The sequence below is a fragment of the Falco punctatus genome, assembly GCF_963210335.1.
Source record: "Falco punctatus genome assembly, chromosome: 3".
Taxonomy (NCBI): Eukaryota; Metazoa; Chordata; class Aves; order Falconiformes; family Falconidae; genus Falco; species Falco punctatus.
The window spans coordinates 35153984-35168197 of record NC_137582.1 but is presented as its reverse complement, the minus strand read 5'-3'; the positions used below and the strand labels follow the sequence as shown (position 1 = coordinate 35168197).

General features: G+C 37.7%; 1 protein-coding gene across 9 annotated transcripts in view; it reads left to right on the top strand.

Annotated features, from left to right (window-relative positions):
* The window catches only part of RALYL (RALY RNA binding protein like), a 404596-nt gene that overhangs the window by 366687 nt on the left and 23695 nt on the right, over positions 1–14214 (top strand). For 5 of the 9 annotated variants that reach the window (XM_080381891.1, XM_080381898.1, XM_080381892.1 and 2 more), the window contains 3 exons: positions 2951–3114; positions 3735–3815; positions 11920–12033. In XM_080381891.1, coding sequence (XP_080238017.1) covers positions 2951–3114; positions 3735–3815; positions 11920–12033 — 359 coding nt within the window. The remainder of the gene's footprint in view (positions 1–2950; positions 3115–3734; positions 3816–11919; positions 12034–14214) is intronic. The other 4 variants (XM_080381895.1, XM_080381894.1, XM_080381897.1 and 1 more) reach the window with 1 other exon arrangement.

Sequence of the window (14214 nt, the reverse complement as noted above, 5' to 3'; positions counted from 1 at the left end):
AGACCTTTCTGCTTAGGAACACAGCAGGAAAAAAGTAGAACCATTTTTTAGTTTTGTTTTTTTCCTGGGGTTGATTCAATTTAAGCTACTAGTTTTGTTTTTGCATGCAAATGACCATGCTTGCTTCGGACAGAGCTAGAAATAGTGAGCTATAAATATGCAGAGTAAAAGCCATCAGTGCAGTTTAATCCTCCTCAGTCCAGCCTTGACAGTAGGAGCAGCTCATGTCCTGTAAAAAGTTAACTTCCACAGACTTGGTTACTGGCTCCAGATTTCATTCGTGGATTTGATTGTTTTTAAAACAGTACTGTATCTGATCTATGCCACCTGAATATTAAACTTACGTGTTTCCAGTTTTTTCCTAATTCTGTATATTACAGGTAGCACAAATGAACAACTATAATGGTTACATTTTCACAACAAAAGAAATACTTATGGGACATTAAAGTTTGTTTCTGTGGAACTTGGTGTCTGTCTTGGTGACTGTTTTATTATGGAAAACTGTTGACAGTGAAATGTGTCCATAAATTATTCAATGGTATAATTTTCTGATTTAGAAATCTTACAGGATTAAGCAAGCAGAACTTCTATGGTAGAAAACCAAAATATAAGGTTGACCTCTCAAGGCTGGACATACTGATCTGTTGACAATAAAAACTTTGGGAAGTTAACAGTCTCTGTTAGATCCAAGGTAATGGAAGCAGAAGATGAAAAGCTCTATATGTTAGGCATGGAAAAGAAAATCCCACAGAGAGTTGGAGGTACTATCAGCATGCCTATAGGAAAAGCAAAATAAGAAATATGGGCATGATTCTTTGAATTTCTGAACTTCTGAACTTCCTGAATTTCTGTGGTTTACCCCAAACCATAGGTCTTATTTTCTAAAATTCATTAATTTTTCCAGCCTCCCTGAAGGTAGAATACACCTATCTTATCTTGACTAGAGCAGTGGTGGGGTCAGAAAAGGGTAGCAAGAAGGATTAGTGCTGCAAAATAAAATCTGTATGAAGACTGACTGACATGATCAGGACTGAACAATTCAGAAGGGTGGATGAAAGAGAAGGCACTGTTATATCACTTTAGTGATTGCTGGGACAAAGAATTGCTTTAGAACTGAGCATTTTTTTATCATTTCTCATATTACAAACACAAGGAAAACAAGCAGCATACTTCACAACTGATAAAAGGAAGCTTTTTTTTTAAGAAAGTATATGATTGAAATATGTAGAACTTGGCACAACGAAACACAAGCCCAAAAGCTTTGCATAATTTCAAAAATAAAAGAATATTAATATTGGATAACAGTCCTTTTATGTATTTCAAAAAAAGAAACATAGCTTTGCATTTCACTACATTTTCTAAACATGAACTATTGAAAGCTAGACAAAAATCACCTTTGGAGGAATAATTGCATCATGATTTTTTGCATAATATCTTACAGTTCTGAAACATTTTTTTCCTGTAATGTCAAACAAGAGATTGCAACCAACCTGCATGCAGATCATCTAATATGATAAATGATGAGTGACAACAAACAATATATCTGTTAAAAGTAAAAAAAAATGTTTTTGCATTCATCTTAATGCACAATTGCTTAGTTATGCTCACAATAGCTAGAAACTGCTTATTCGATAAGAATATTCAAAGCCATGGAGTTCAAGTTCAGTGCAGGTGACAGTGACAGGACTTTTGTGACACATTTTGTAGGCAGTTATGGAAAAGGAGGGAGCTGGCTGTATTGTCTGTACAATTACGGTACAGACAACATTAAGGATCCTGGGATTTAAGCATTAGGTGTTTACTTGCCAGAAAACAGGGTAGAAGACTAAAGTTTGATTGTGCTATCTGTTCAGCATGCGGTTAGAAACTATGGTGAGTGAATTACTGTTTCTTGTGTGTCTGTTTTCAAATGTGTATCTATCTGACCAGCTGGGTGACAGTAGTCAGAATTGTGAAAATTAAACATGCAGTTATAAATTTCCATAATTACTAGTTGTCAGTATAATTTGAAATAAACTTGGGAATATTTTATGAGAATGTTGCTTGCTCCTCTGCTTCAGTCTCTGAACTGCAAATCTTTATCTTCTGAACTTTCTTATCCTGACCTGTCATGCTCAAAGCCTGTAGCTTTTATATTCTAAATATATCTGTATCTGTGATTACCTTCTCTACTGCCTTTATTTTCTTCTATGCAGGTTAGCTGCTGTTGATAACTATGGTTTTGGGATTGGCTTATTCTGTTTGGGAACACTAGTTCATTTTGGTTGTAGAGTATCTTTTATTGACCATAGTGGTAATTCTCTGAATGTCTACTTGCTACAGTGGTTTTGATTTGAACAAGATTTTTTTATTACCCATGGCTTGGATATTTTAGTGATTCTACATCAATTCATTCTTCAATAAAGAGAACGTATGCTGGGGCCTCTTTTCCATGCATTCAGAAGGATATACAGATCCTTCACTATAAAGAGTCTTTTGCTATTTTGCAAACCGCAGGATATTTCTTTATGGTGATGGTTGGCTTCAAAAAAGTTTATTTCTTTTTCTGTATTTAAAAATAGCAGATAGAAAACTAGAATTTAAGCCGTGCATGTAATAAAGGAGCTGAAATGTCACCACAACAAGATGTACTGCTGTTAATCATGTGCAATAAAATCATGTGGAGAGCAGGTTATGGATTTTCCATACTGCAAATAACAAAGTCCCATAATGCATCCCTCACTTAAATTATGCAAAAAAACTCTGAGCTATGCACTGGTCTGTGACTGAAATCTGAACATGGCACTTAATGTGCATGGGTCCTTGAAATCTAATTTGACTGTGATATAAAGTGATTACAGTTTCAAAGGGTAATTTTCTCAAAGATAACGTGAAAATTTAGTCGACAAGGCTTCTATGACATGAAATCACAAAAGGTTTTATGAAGTCCAGCTGACTTAATCTTTTGTAGGTTGTTTGATTACCATGGCCGCGTCCCTCCACCACCCCGTGCAGTGATTCCACTGAAGCGTCCTCGTGTGGCTGTGACAACAACTCGCAGAGGCAAAGGGGTTTTCACCATGAAAGGAGCATCACGATCCACCTCAAGTGGGGCTTCATCCTCAGGATCCAAATGTGAGTTACTCGTATTAGTTGGATATTACTGAAACAATGATCATAGTAATTTTTGCGAGCAGACAGCTTCCACTATATAGCTTTGTTGTAGTCATTTCCTACCTTCAGCCTTTAGCATTAAAAACTGGTTTGATTACTAAAGCTGCCATGCCTGCACACTGACATAACTTTTGAAGGAAATCCCTTCAAAACCATTTGACCTACTCCCTTGGCCTCAGAAAAAGCATATTTAAAATCTGTCATCCTGACTGCTTATGCAACATGAGGTCTTGTGAACAGCTGATAATAAAGAATAGCTATTAATCTTGTTGTAGACAGATGCACACTGATTTCTGTGGAAACTTGAGAGTTATATGTGAGCTGGTGGGGGGTTAGCTAGGGGGGGCGGGGGAGGTTTGGTTATGTGGGGGGGGATGTGCCAGATTCCTTTGAAGGTAGAAAGAGGCAGTGTCTTTGTCTGTTCTAAAGGGATTGGCAACTTGGGGCTGTTCAACCCTTCTTTAGTGAGTTGGCCTTAGAAAAGCTGATGAACAACAGACATTTCCTCCTCCATGCTCACCAAGCTACCCACCCCATAGTATGTCCCAGGAACTTCATCTTCCTCTTCGTGCATCTTTCAGCACCCACCTGTCTTCCCCTGCCCCTTATGTGGAGTGATACTGTCCTTGGAAGCGTCACTGGAAGAGGAAGAGAAAGATCAGGTAGGGATCAGATATTAGAAAGAATGAAGGGAGTTCAATAAGACACTTGCAGTACCAGACTGGCCAACAAAGCATCATGTTGTCTTACACACAACCATTAAATAAGTGAGTCCACCAACAGTACATCTTACTGCAAGAGAGGATAATTATGGCATCAGCATGAGCCAATTATATACTCTGCTTGAATAACATATCCAAATCTCAAACACAAGCATCTAACAAAGAAGATGGACCTCTAGTGAGGCCACTAGGATCCACTCTTGATCCTGTTGTATGAACTGATGGTATCAGAGACCTTGAAAGAAAACATGTAATAAACATGCATAAAAGAATGGAAATGTGATAAACAGAGCTAAAGATAATGTTACCCAAAGAACAAGAAGCTCAAACAATTCCTTGGAAAGGATGACATTCTGAAAAAGAGAAGCTCTGTGGGCTGTATAGTTGAATCACACACAAGTCTGCAGTGAATGAATTGGCTAGATGTCCATTACCAATAACAAGAGCTTTGACACCTAGCACAGAGGAGGACATTTAAATTTAGGTGTCATATTATGCAGCTCGCTCACACTCTATGAGAATGTCTGGGAGGAGCACTACTTCCTTTGTTCTCTGGCAGATGAACACGAGCCTAGACATTTTCATATGCATCTTGAATTAATCCACTTGCCCATAGCTACTTTTTGCCTCCAGACTTTAAGTAATGAATTATGATTCCTCATATTAATTTAAAAGAAAGCCTACAGCTCCAGGTCTTCGCTTTAGTAGATTTAGAATTTAAATTATTTTGTTAGTCTTTTCCAACCCTTGAATCTTCGGGTTCTCGCACAGTGAAAAAAGCTTTAGTAAGCATATACACATACAGATTCATTCATTAGATCTCCTTTGTTCATGCTTTATGGTTCTTATCCATATGAAAATACAACAGTACCAGTGCATTCAATTCACCAATTGTCCTAAAGTATGGTCTAATAAGAATGAACTATTTAGATTCACTTTGCCTTGACAAGATGAATTATTTTCAGGTAAGTTTTTTATGTATATATTGCTCATTGTCCAGAACAAGAATAAACCCAAAATTCTTCTAGAGAGCTGAGGATGTTAGTAAATCCCAATAGATGTCAAGGAAATAATCTCACCCAGAATCCTGGATTTTCATTGTAGTGAATGGGACCATATTACATTATCATGTAGATATCTGTTCCTCAGAATAATCACCAAATTTGGTTTATTATTTATTCTGTATTTCAGAAATATTTTGTGGTACTATGTCAGGACTTCAGTAATGTGTAACATAGATTATAGGATTCAACCCTAATCTAAGTACGCATACCCACTTGCTGTGAGACCTCTAAAACACTGCCTGCGTAACATGGCAAATGTTGCAGAACCTGTAAATTATTTAATGGAAGTGAAATCAGGAGTGCAGAGATCCTAACAGACAGTGTTATGTCCCAGTGAAAGTATCCTTCAGTGTATTCAGGTATGATGTGAATTATAAAAATGTCAGTCTTAGTGCTCCAGTTGACAAGATCATCTTTGGATACATTTCTCTAACACTGGAGAGTTGCAAGAGGCATCACTAGAAACGTGGGCTGATGTTTTGACCCCTGCTGGGTTTATACCCTCAGTTCATTACAATGGCAATTGGAACACAACTGCAGAGACTATTTTTTGTGCTGGAATAAATTGCAGAAAATATTATTTCTGCATGCAGCACACCTTTAAAAGGAGTCAGACACACAGTACACAGGCTTTCATGCTTGATTTCCCCATAGAATTACTTCCCTTTTTGTCAAGTCCAACCAACCCATCATGAAGGTAGAAACATGATTTTGTTGACTTGGACAGGAATGTAATCAGCTTATTTTAAGATGTTTATCACAGAAATAACCGAGCCATTCCCTTAGGGGCTTCAAGTTGGAAAGTAGAGAAAGTATGTTTTGTGGCTTCTTTTGCCATTTTCTTGGAAAAGGTGGTTATATTGAATTGTGGGATGAAGCAAGTTGATATTTTGTTGCCCCTTACTCTACACTGCTAATCTGAATCCCTTGAACTAATGCACTGTTGATTCTAATTGTAATTTGTTGCTAGTTAAAGAAAGGATCTCTTCAATAAGAGGAAACAGTTTGTGGGAAGGAAGCCATTTCAGAGTTTAATAAAATTCAAGACCATAAAACAGCTTAATCACAGGTTCAGAACTAACTGTGTCAAAATGGTATTGGCTATGCTTGAAAGATTTCACCCTAAAATAGCAAAACTCTCCTGAGATGACATCCCGTAATAGACTTTTCAGTTTTCAGTAGAAATCTCATAGGCATAACTCTTCTCATAGCTGTTCTCTACACTCAGACTGGATCCAGAAAATGAACCCATACATGTAGTATTAAAGGTCAAAACACAGGGGACCCCTCAATGGAATTACCAGGATTAGAGGGACTCACTTCTGAAAACCATCAATCCAAAAACAGAAGTTTGTTGTGGCACACAGCAAAGACGTTATAAAAACAATACTAAAAATGCCTTGCTCATTGATGCATTTATTTGCTCATCTGCAAAAATAATGTCTGCCAGTGCAGTAAATTCATGTTCTACCAAAAATGACAGTATGTTTTCTACTTTTTTTTCCAAAACACAAAATAAGTTACTAGGATTTTATTTCTTTCCTGAATCAATAACTTCTCAAGGACCAGTGTACAATTTTTTATTTTTTTCTTTTTAACTCCAAAGACTAGAAAAAAATAAAACAATATTTCCACATTATCATAAGTAACTCACAGAATGAAACATGTTGGTGTAGAAACTACACATAGTATTTCTTCAGGTTAATAGTAGGAAGCAGCAGATGCAGGATGCTATTTAGAACTGGAAAAAACTCACTTTTCTGAAAATATAGAAACTGAAGCTCTTGGAGTACGCACTTTCATTTCACACACTTGAAAGCAGGAGGAAAACACTAACCAAATTTTGTATACCCTGTGCGCTTAAGATTAAGGAGTAGACAAAAGATGTTACAATAGATACTGAATTATGCCTTTAAATTAATTCACTTTGAGTCATATAGTTTATATTTAGCTTCATAAATTAACCTATTTTTCAGTGAATTCTAAACTAATACAATATGATAAAAATATTGTATATTAAACATGAAGGGCTTAGATAAAATACATGAAATTTCTTTCCAAAGAAATCTAAATCATGTTTTGCGGATGAATCAATTTGTAGTTATGTCAAAAAATGTTTCACAAATATAGCTGTAATTCAACAGTAGCACTTTCATTTCTAAAAATGCAATTTATTTCAATTTTAAATGTCCTGTTTTGAGCTGGATGCAGTTTGTCTCCTTTGGTGCTAGATGCTTCAGTGAAAGATGCGTTCTGGAAGGCCCTTGTATTCCTGGCAGAGGGATGGAAAGGGTCACTGAATCTAATTCCTTACTGTTGCAAGTAGCCACATCATCTAATCCTTTAAGCTCCATCTTAAAGTTAATTAAGGTTTGGGTTTTGTCTGTCTCTTGTTTCTTCTAGTTTCCATTTAAATTTGTTTCTCATTTGTTCATATCCATTTCTGCCAACACTGTCTTAGCTTAAAAGTTTTATTTCCTTTTACCTTCTTTTGCCTCAGGCAAACAAGCAAAACTTCTGTCACACTACAGGCTTTCCATTCTCATGGTCATCTTCATGGCCTTCTCCCCACGTACCTGCTCGAATTCAGTGTTCACCTGTACACACTATTCCAGATGAGCTCTCACCAAGTCCATGTAAAACAGCATTGTACTTCTCCATCTTTAACAATACACCATTTGACACATCTTAGCACTGCATTTTCTTTCTCATGTCTCATGCCTGCATTATAGTGATAGCCTATTGTCAGCCTGAGATTACAACTATACCAAGGATAATTCTGTCACTGTCTTTTTCTGTTGATGAGCCTCGATTCATTATTAATTTCTTCCCCTTTCAAAACATGCATTTCTGACCTTCTGGCCTTTGCTTATCTGCTAATAGGGAAAAAAAATCAGTAAGCTACTTTATTTTCCTATTCTATTACTCAAAAGCAGATTAACAGTTTTGGCACATGCAGCTCTGGTTTCATGTTTATCAACTGCTCTATTTCTTGCCTGAGATCAATTTTTAAAAAAACAAACTGTGATGTTTTGAAGGAGAATTTATATACTCAAAACCAGGACATCTGAAGTACAGTATTTAAAGTCTTTACATTTTGTCTTTGTCACAACACTGGGTTTAAAAAGCCTAAAGTTCTTCCCAAGCTCTATTTGACAGAAACGCAAAAGCAGAGAATGGTCGATGCTGGAAGGGGTCTCTGGAGCTCACCTGGTCCAACTGTCACACTCAAACAGGGTCACCTACAGCAAGTTTCCCAGCACTGTGTCCAGAAGACTTTTGAATATCTCCAAGGATGGAAATGGCATAGCCTCTCTGTGCAAGTGTTTGACCACTCTCACAGGGGAGAAAAAAAAAAAAAAAAAGAACGAAAAGAAAAGAAAAGAGAAAGGAAAAGAAAAGAAAAGAGAAAAGAAAAAAAAAAAAAAGAAAAGAAAAAGGAAAAAAAAAGCTATTCCTTGAATTTAGATGGAATTTCACATGCTTTACTTTGTGTCTATTGTCTTTGACATGTTAGTGGGCTCTACTGAAAAAGTCTGGCTTTGTCTTCTTCATTCTCTCTTATACTGGGGAGACCAGAACTGGACACAGTACTCCAGATGTGGCCTCACAAGTTCTGAGTAGAGGAGTATGCTGGTTTTGGCTCGGGTACAGTTAATTTTCTTCATAGTAGCTAGTATGGGACTATGTTTTGGATTTGTGAAGGAAAGAGTGTTGATAATCCATGGATGTTTTTGCTATTGCTGAGCAGTGCTTACACTGAGTCAAGGTCTTTTCTGCTCCAGTGAGTAGGCTGGGGATGCACAAGAAGCTGGGAGGGGGCACAGCTGGGACAGTTGGCCCCAACTGGCCAGAGGGGTATTCCATATCATATGACATCACGATCAGCAATAAACTAGGGAGAAGGTTGACCAGGAGGCCACTGCTCAGGGGCTGGCTGAGCAACTGTTGGTTGGTGGTGAGCAATAGTTCACATTTGCATCGCTTGTCTTTCTTGGGGTTTATTTCTCTTTCTTTGTTATTTTCCTTTTCTTCTTCATCATCATCATTATTGTTACTATTATTTTTGTTGTTCTTGTTATTATTATTTTTGTTTATTTATTTGTTAAACTGTTCTTATCTTAGCTCATCAATTTTCTCACTCTACCCTTCCAGTTCTCTTCCCTCCCATCCTGCTGGGGGCAGGGAGTGAGCAAGCAGCTGTGTGGTGCTTAGTTGCCAGCAGCGGTTAAACCATGACAACGATCATTTCCCACAACCTGCTGGCAACACTTTTAATGCAGCCCAGGATGCTGATGGCCTTCTTTCCTACAAGGGTGTATTGCTGGCTTATATTCATCTTGTTGTCCATCAGGACCCTTCATAATTTGTCTTTAGTAATTGCTGCTTACTAAAGAAATACTCCATACAATATAACTGAGAGTGGAATTTCTCTAGGAGAATGATTTTGAAGATTTGTGCAATTCCCTGCAAATTGAGACAATAAGCAACTCAAATAATTACACCATCAAAATGCTGGAAACAGAGTGGAAATTTGGAACTTGTGCAGATCTGTTGAAAAATCTTTCTCCTTGTTTCTTTCAGTGCTTTTTAGTGTTAACTTGAAGTGATTGACTGTATGATGGAATCACCTCATTAAAAGTGAATGATGAATTACAGATTCAGTGACCAAAGCTTGAGGAAACAGTTTTGGCATAGGGAAATTTTGCAAGGTAGCAATAAAGATCCTCAGTCATTTACAGCACCTTTGTTGTTATTGAATCCTCACTGTTGTCTGTGTTCCCTTTGGTGCAGCCTTCTTCCCAAACCGGTTTCTCACTGAGACACTACAGAGAAGCCCCTGTGAAGCAGAAGGTTTGACCTTAGTTGAACAGTAACCCTATATATGTGCCTGTTTCCTTACCAAACTCAGAAGTGCAAATGCTTTCTGCTTTTTTTTTTAGACTGGGAACAAATACCATTAGGTCCTTGCAGTGTTGATTCTGACTTTTGACCTTTTGTCCTTGGCAAGCCTGCTTTTTTGTCAGCTCAAGGGAGCACCTCTAACACAACAGTTTGGCCACACGGGTTGTGTTGCCAGCTGGCTCCATAGTGAGCTCCTGCAAACACTTACCACTTCTCATTGGGCAGATTCACACCAATTCACCCTGAAATCTGTGCCGCCTTCCTACCTCAGCATGGATAAGCCACTGCCCCTGGGGAAGCAGTAACCTTCTAAATATACTGTTGCCAGAATCTTAACATTTTGTTACATATTTGGGGGATTGGGCAGTGACCCATTATTTCTCTAAGAACATTTTAAGGCCTTGCTCTATAAATATACAGAATAATTCCATCAAATATTATATAGCATGTAAGGGTCTAGCACAAAGGTTACTTTTAAGATTTGTTCTCTAAGTCCTACCATGCATTCAACAAGAGATCAGAGGTTTCATAGTGTCAGATATGCAATTTCTTAATGTAAGTACATGATTAAACAAGTTCGTTACTGCATATAGCAACCTACTGCCTTTAGCTGACTTGTTATTAACTATAATCCATATGACCCAAACTCTAAGATAAAAAACCTTTGTTCTACCTCAGTGAATATGCTCCAAGTTTGCAATAAAGCCTATTTTGAAGCAAACACATACTCACTACCACTGAAGCAGGCAGTCTCTTGCCACTTCATCATCAGATATTGACTGTCCTATAAAAAATACCCATGACACACCATGATAGGATACATGTCCAAGAGTCATTGAACAGGATTGATACAGCAAGATGCAGCCAGGAGACTCTTTGGACAGAAAGGGAATGTGTCCTTCTCCATGGCAGAACATCCCTTTTCCCATGCTCACTGAAGTCCCTCCGATTGCTCTGGTTCACACACCAAAGTCAATGCACATCTTCCTTCAGCAACAGTAAGGGTGGATAACTAATCCTGCTCAGTGCTCTTCCATTGTCAGTCCCTCACAGTTTAAGGTCATGGTCCATTTCTTCCTACAGGAGTTGTAAGAGTAACAGCTGTGTTACCTACTCTTGATCTTTATAAATGGCTTTATTCTCCCATGCTAGCACAGGCTCCTCATTTTCTCCTTTTGGCCTTTTCAACATGATATCCTAGTATAAACAGGGCAAGTGGATTTGTTTGGACTATCGTCTGAGCACAAAAACATATCCTGGTAATGCCAGAATAATGAGGTTATTCATGAGTCCTGCAGAGCTCTTTCTTCTGAAGCCAAAACACTGCCAAAGAAAGCAGTTACTCCTTCTTCTGTTAGACTATGGGAGTGCAATAATGAGCATAAATGAAGAGCGATGCAATGCAACAAAGAGCTGGAAACTTCAGCTCTTAATTTATAGGTGTTGCCTCCATGTCCCTGGATGTGATCATAAAAAGAAATATTTTCATATGTTATCCACAGCTGGAAAAGTACAAGAAACTAGCAGAACTGAAAGCTTTTGAAGAAATAATACTTAACACCTTATTGCAATAAAGTTGTTGACTGGAATGTAATATTGCATTCCTGGCTGCCCTAGCGCTTATGTTACCATGCACTCTTGTGAAAAATACCTACTGCTACCATGAGGAATCTTTTTATTATTGTCACTATTATTACAAAATAGTCCAGCAAAATAGCATTTCAAGACTGTGAACTGTCAGTCATATCTGATTTTTTTTTTTCACTATATGCTGTTTTTCAGTAAAAGTTACCTGAATTTTCTAAGAATGCCCTTGAGATGTTTTGCCTGAAATACTTACTAGAGCAATACACTTCACAGAACCTCTTGCCATTAGGGTTTAGAATCCTGTGATTTCCTAGGATTCAGAATTTTTAGCTCATAATGTTCATTTTACAAGTTAAATCTCTAAAAATACTGACAGAAATGAGAGAGTAGACTTTGTACTACAGAGGAAAGAAAAAAGAACGTTTATTTCATGGGGGGTTGCAAGTATAGTTTATTTCACGTTTTGCATCTTTGCTCTCTTTCCACAGTGAAATCAGATGAGTTGCAAACAATCAAGAAGGAATTAACTCAAATCAAAACAAAAATTGACTCCTTGCTAGGAAGACTGGAAAAGATTGAAAAGCAGCAAAAAGCTGAAGCAGGTAGGTGAAAGCAATTTGTAGTCAAATGAATTAAATTAGAACTTAGTTATCAGTCAAGCAGACAGACCAGGGAGAACGGAAGCCTTCCAGAAATTTTTCTACATCATGGAGGCCTGAAGCAAGGTAAATTAACTCTCTGGTAGATCTATTGGGAGGATAAATTAATATTCTTCACAGAGCACGCAACATCATTTCACGATTTGTTTTCTACAGTGTAGTATGTGGGGTGGGGGAAAGAATAAAATATTCCAAACTTAGATGTCTGGAAACAAAACATCACTGAAAAATTCACTGGACAGAATAAAGTTAGAGGTTGTTGACCTTGGGGGTGTTTGTGCTATCCACATTAAGAATTATTAGATAGTCTGTACCTGGAATTATTGCCTGGGCAATAGACAATACTTACAATTTACAGCAAGGGAAGTTCCTGTTTGATATAAGGAAAAGAGATGCAAGACTGTAGTAGCTCCATCTTAGGATATGTTCAAAACCCATTGGTCCAAGGTCCCATGGACATGGACCAAGCTTTGAGTTTGGCCCTACTTTGAAGAGGGGTTGGACTTGGAGAGTCTAAAGATCTGTTCCAATCAAAGCTATTGTGTGAAGCTGTGGCATCTCTGTAAACCTGCTTGTACCTCTAGTTCAGCTTTTCTCTGGCTTGAAATGTTATGTTTTGAGGCAAACCTTGGGAATGACAAAATCCAACACTACTTTTTAATTCGATCAAGATCTTTATTTCTATCATTGCAGAGAACATTGTGTTAGCTGAATGATCTCACCTGGCAGCACTTTAAAGCCGTGCTGAGCAGTTATAAGGGATTTATAAGGTTGTATTTTCACCACAGTATATATAGAAAACCATCTCAATCCTTACCACTATCTATATTGTATTACCTTTGCTATTTCCTTATAAATCACACAGTATATCTCTGTACAGGGGCTGTGTACTAGCGAGGTGATTTTGATGACAGCCAGCGGGGAAATGGAAGCTTTATCTCATTAAAAATCTCAGTGTTCCCCCTCCCCCCTCCCATTCTCTGATGAAAACTTTTTATGTATTTTGTTTGAAGTGTGTGAAACAAATTCTGCCTCAGAATCTGCAGTTGCCTGGGTGTCTTGGCACTCAGATTAGTGTCCCTTGCCTAACTCAAATCTGTACATGGAATCAAAAAGACCCAGCATGACACAGGAGTTCCATCAAGACTCTAAAACATTGGTGGGAATTAGCAGTTGACGTTTATGAACCTGACACCAGCAAAATAGATAGATATATCTGGATCCCACGTGCCTGCCCTATTTCCTGATCTATCATGGGGGTATCTCTCTGAACCCAGAAGTTTCCTGCTTGCTTTCAGAAATCACTCTAATGAATGTCTTCGTAGGACAAAACATTACAGAAAAATATTTTGTGGTTAACAATTAAAAAAAAAAACAAAAAACCAATAAACAACCCAAATCAGCTCTTTAAAAAAAGCTCTTTTATTTACAATCATCTTCTAAGTTGGCAGACAGGGACCAATCCCTCAGCTGTTAGACTTTACCCCACAAAACACGTTGAGTGTTCTTTTTCAAGTCTAAGGTAAATCATTAGACCAGAGTGTGCTTATCTCTTTCAGGAGAACCATACACAATATGCATTCATTATATTCTATTTTGTACTTTATGCAAGTTAGATAAAAGTTGGTACCACCAGTGAAGATGTAATTGCAAGGCACTCCATTGAATCACTGTGTACTGAAATGCTCTGAGATGGTACATTCCTACTTCAGGGAGCTTTTATATAAAATCCATTACTATGCAAAACAACCTGCATGTCATTGTACTTTGGGTATCCAATTTTCGCTTTTGCTGAAGGACTGTAGTGAACGCATTTAAACAGAAACCAGCTCAAAGAGGGAAACATCAATTTGTATTGAATCATACGGTTATGCCTTTTGAAGACAAGCAATGAATAATATCCTCAGAGATTAAAAACTGATTTCAAATTGTTGATGTTTTTAAACATCAGGTGCAGAACCCATCCCCCATATGCCTTGCCTCTCATTGGAGGATGTGAGGAGAAAAAACACCTCAGACATACCAGTAAACCTGGATTCCCACTTAAGTCTCCTGAGGTGACGAAAAGGGTTGTGCAGCCTGGGTGATTAGTCCACAGATGATTGCTTCAACAGTAAAAAGATT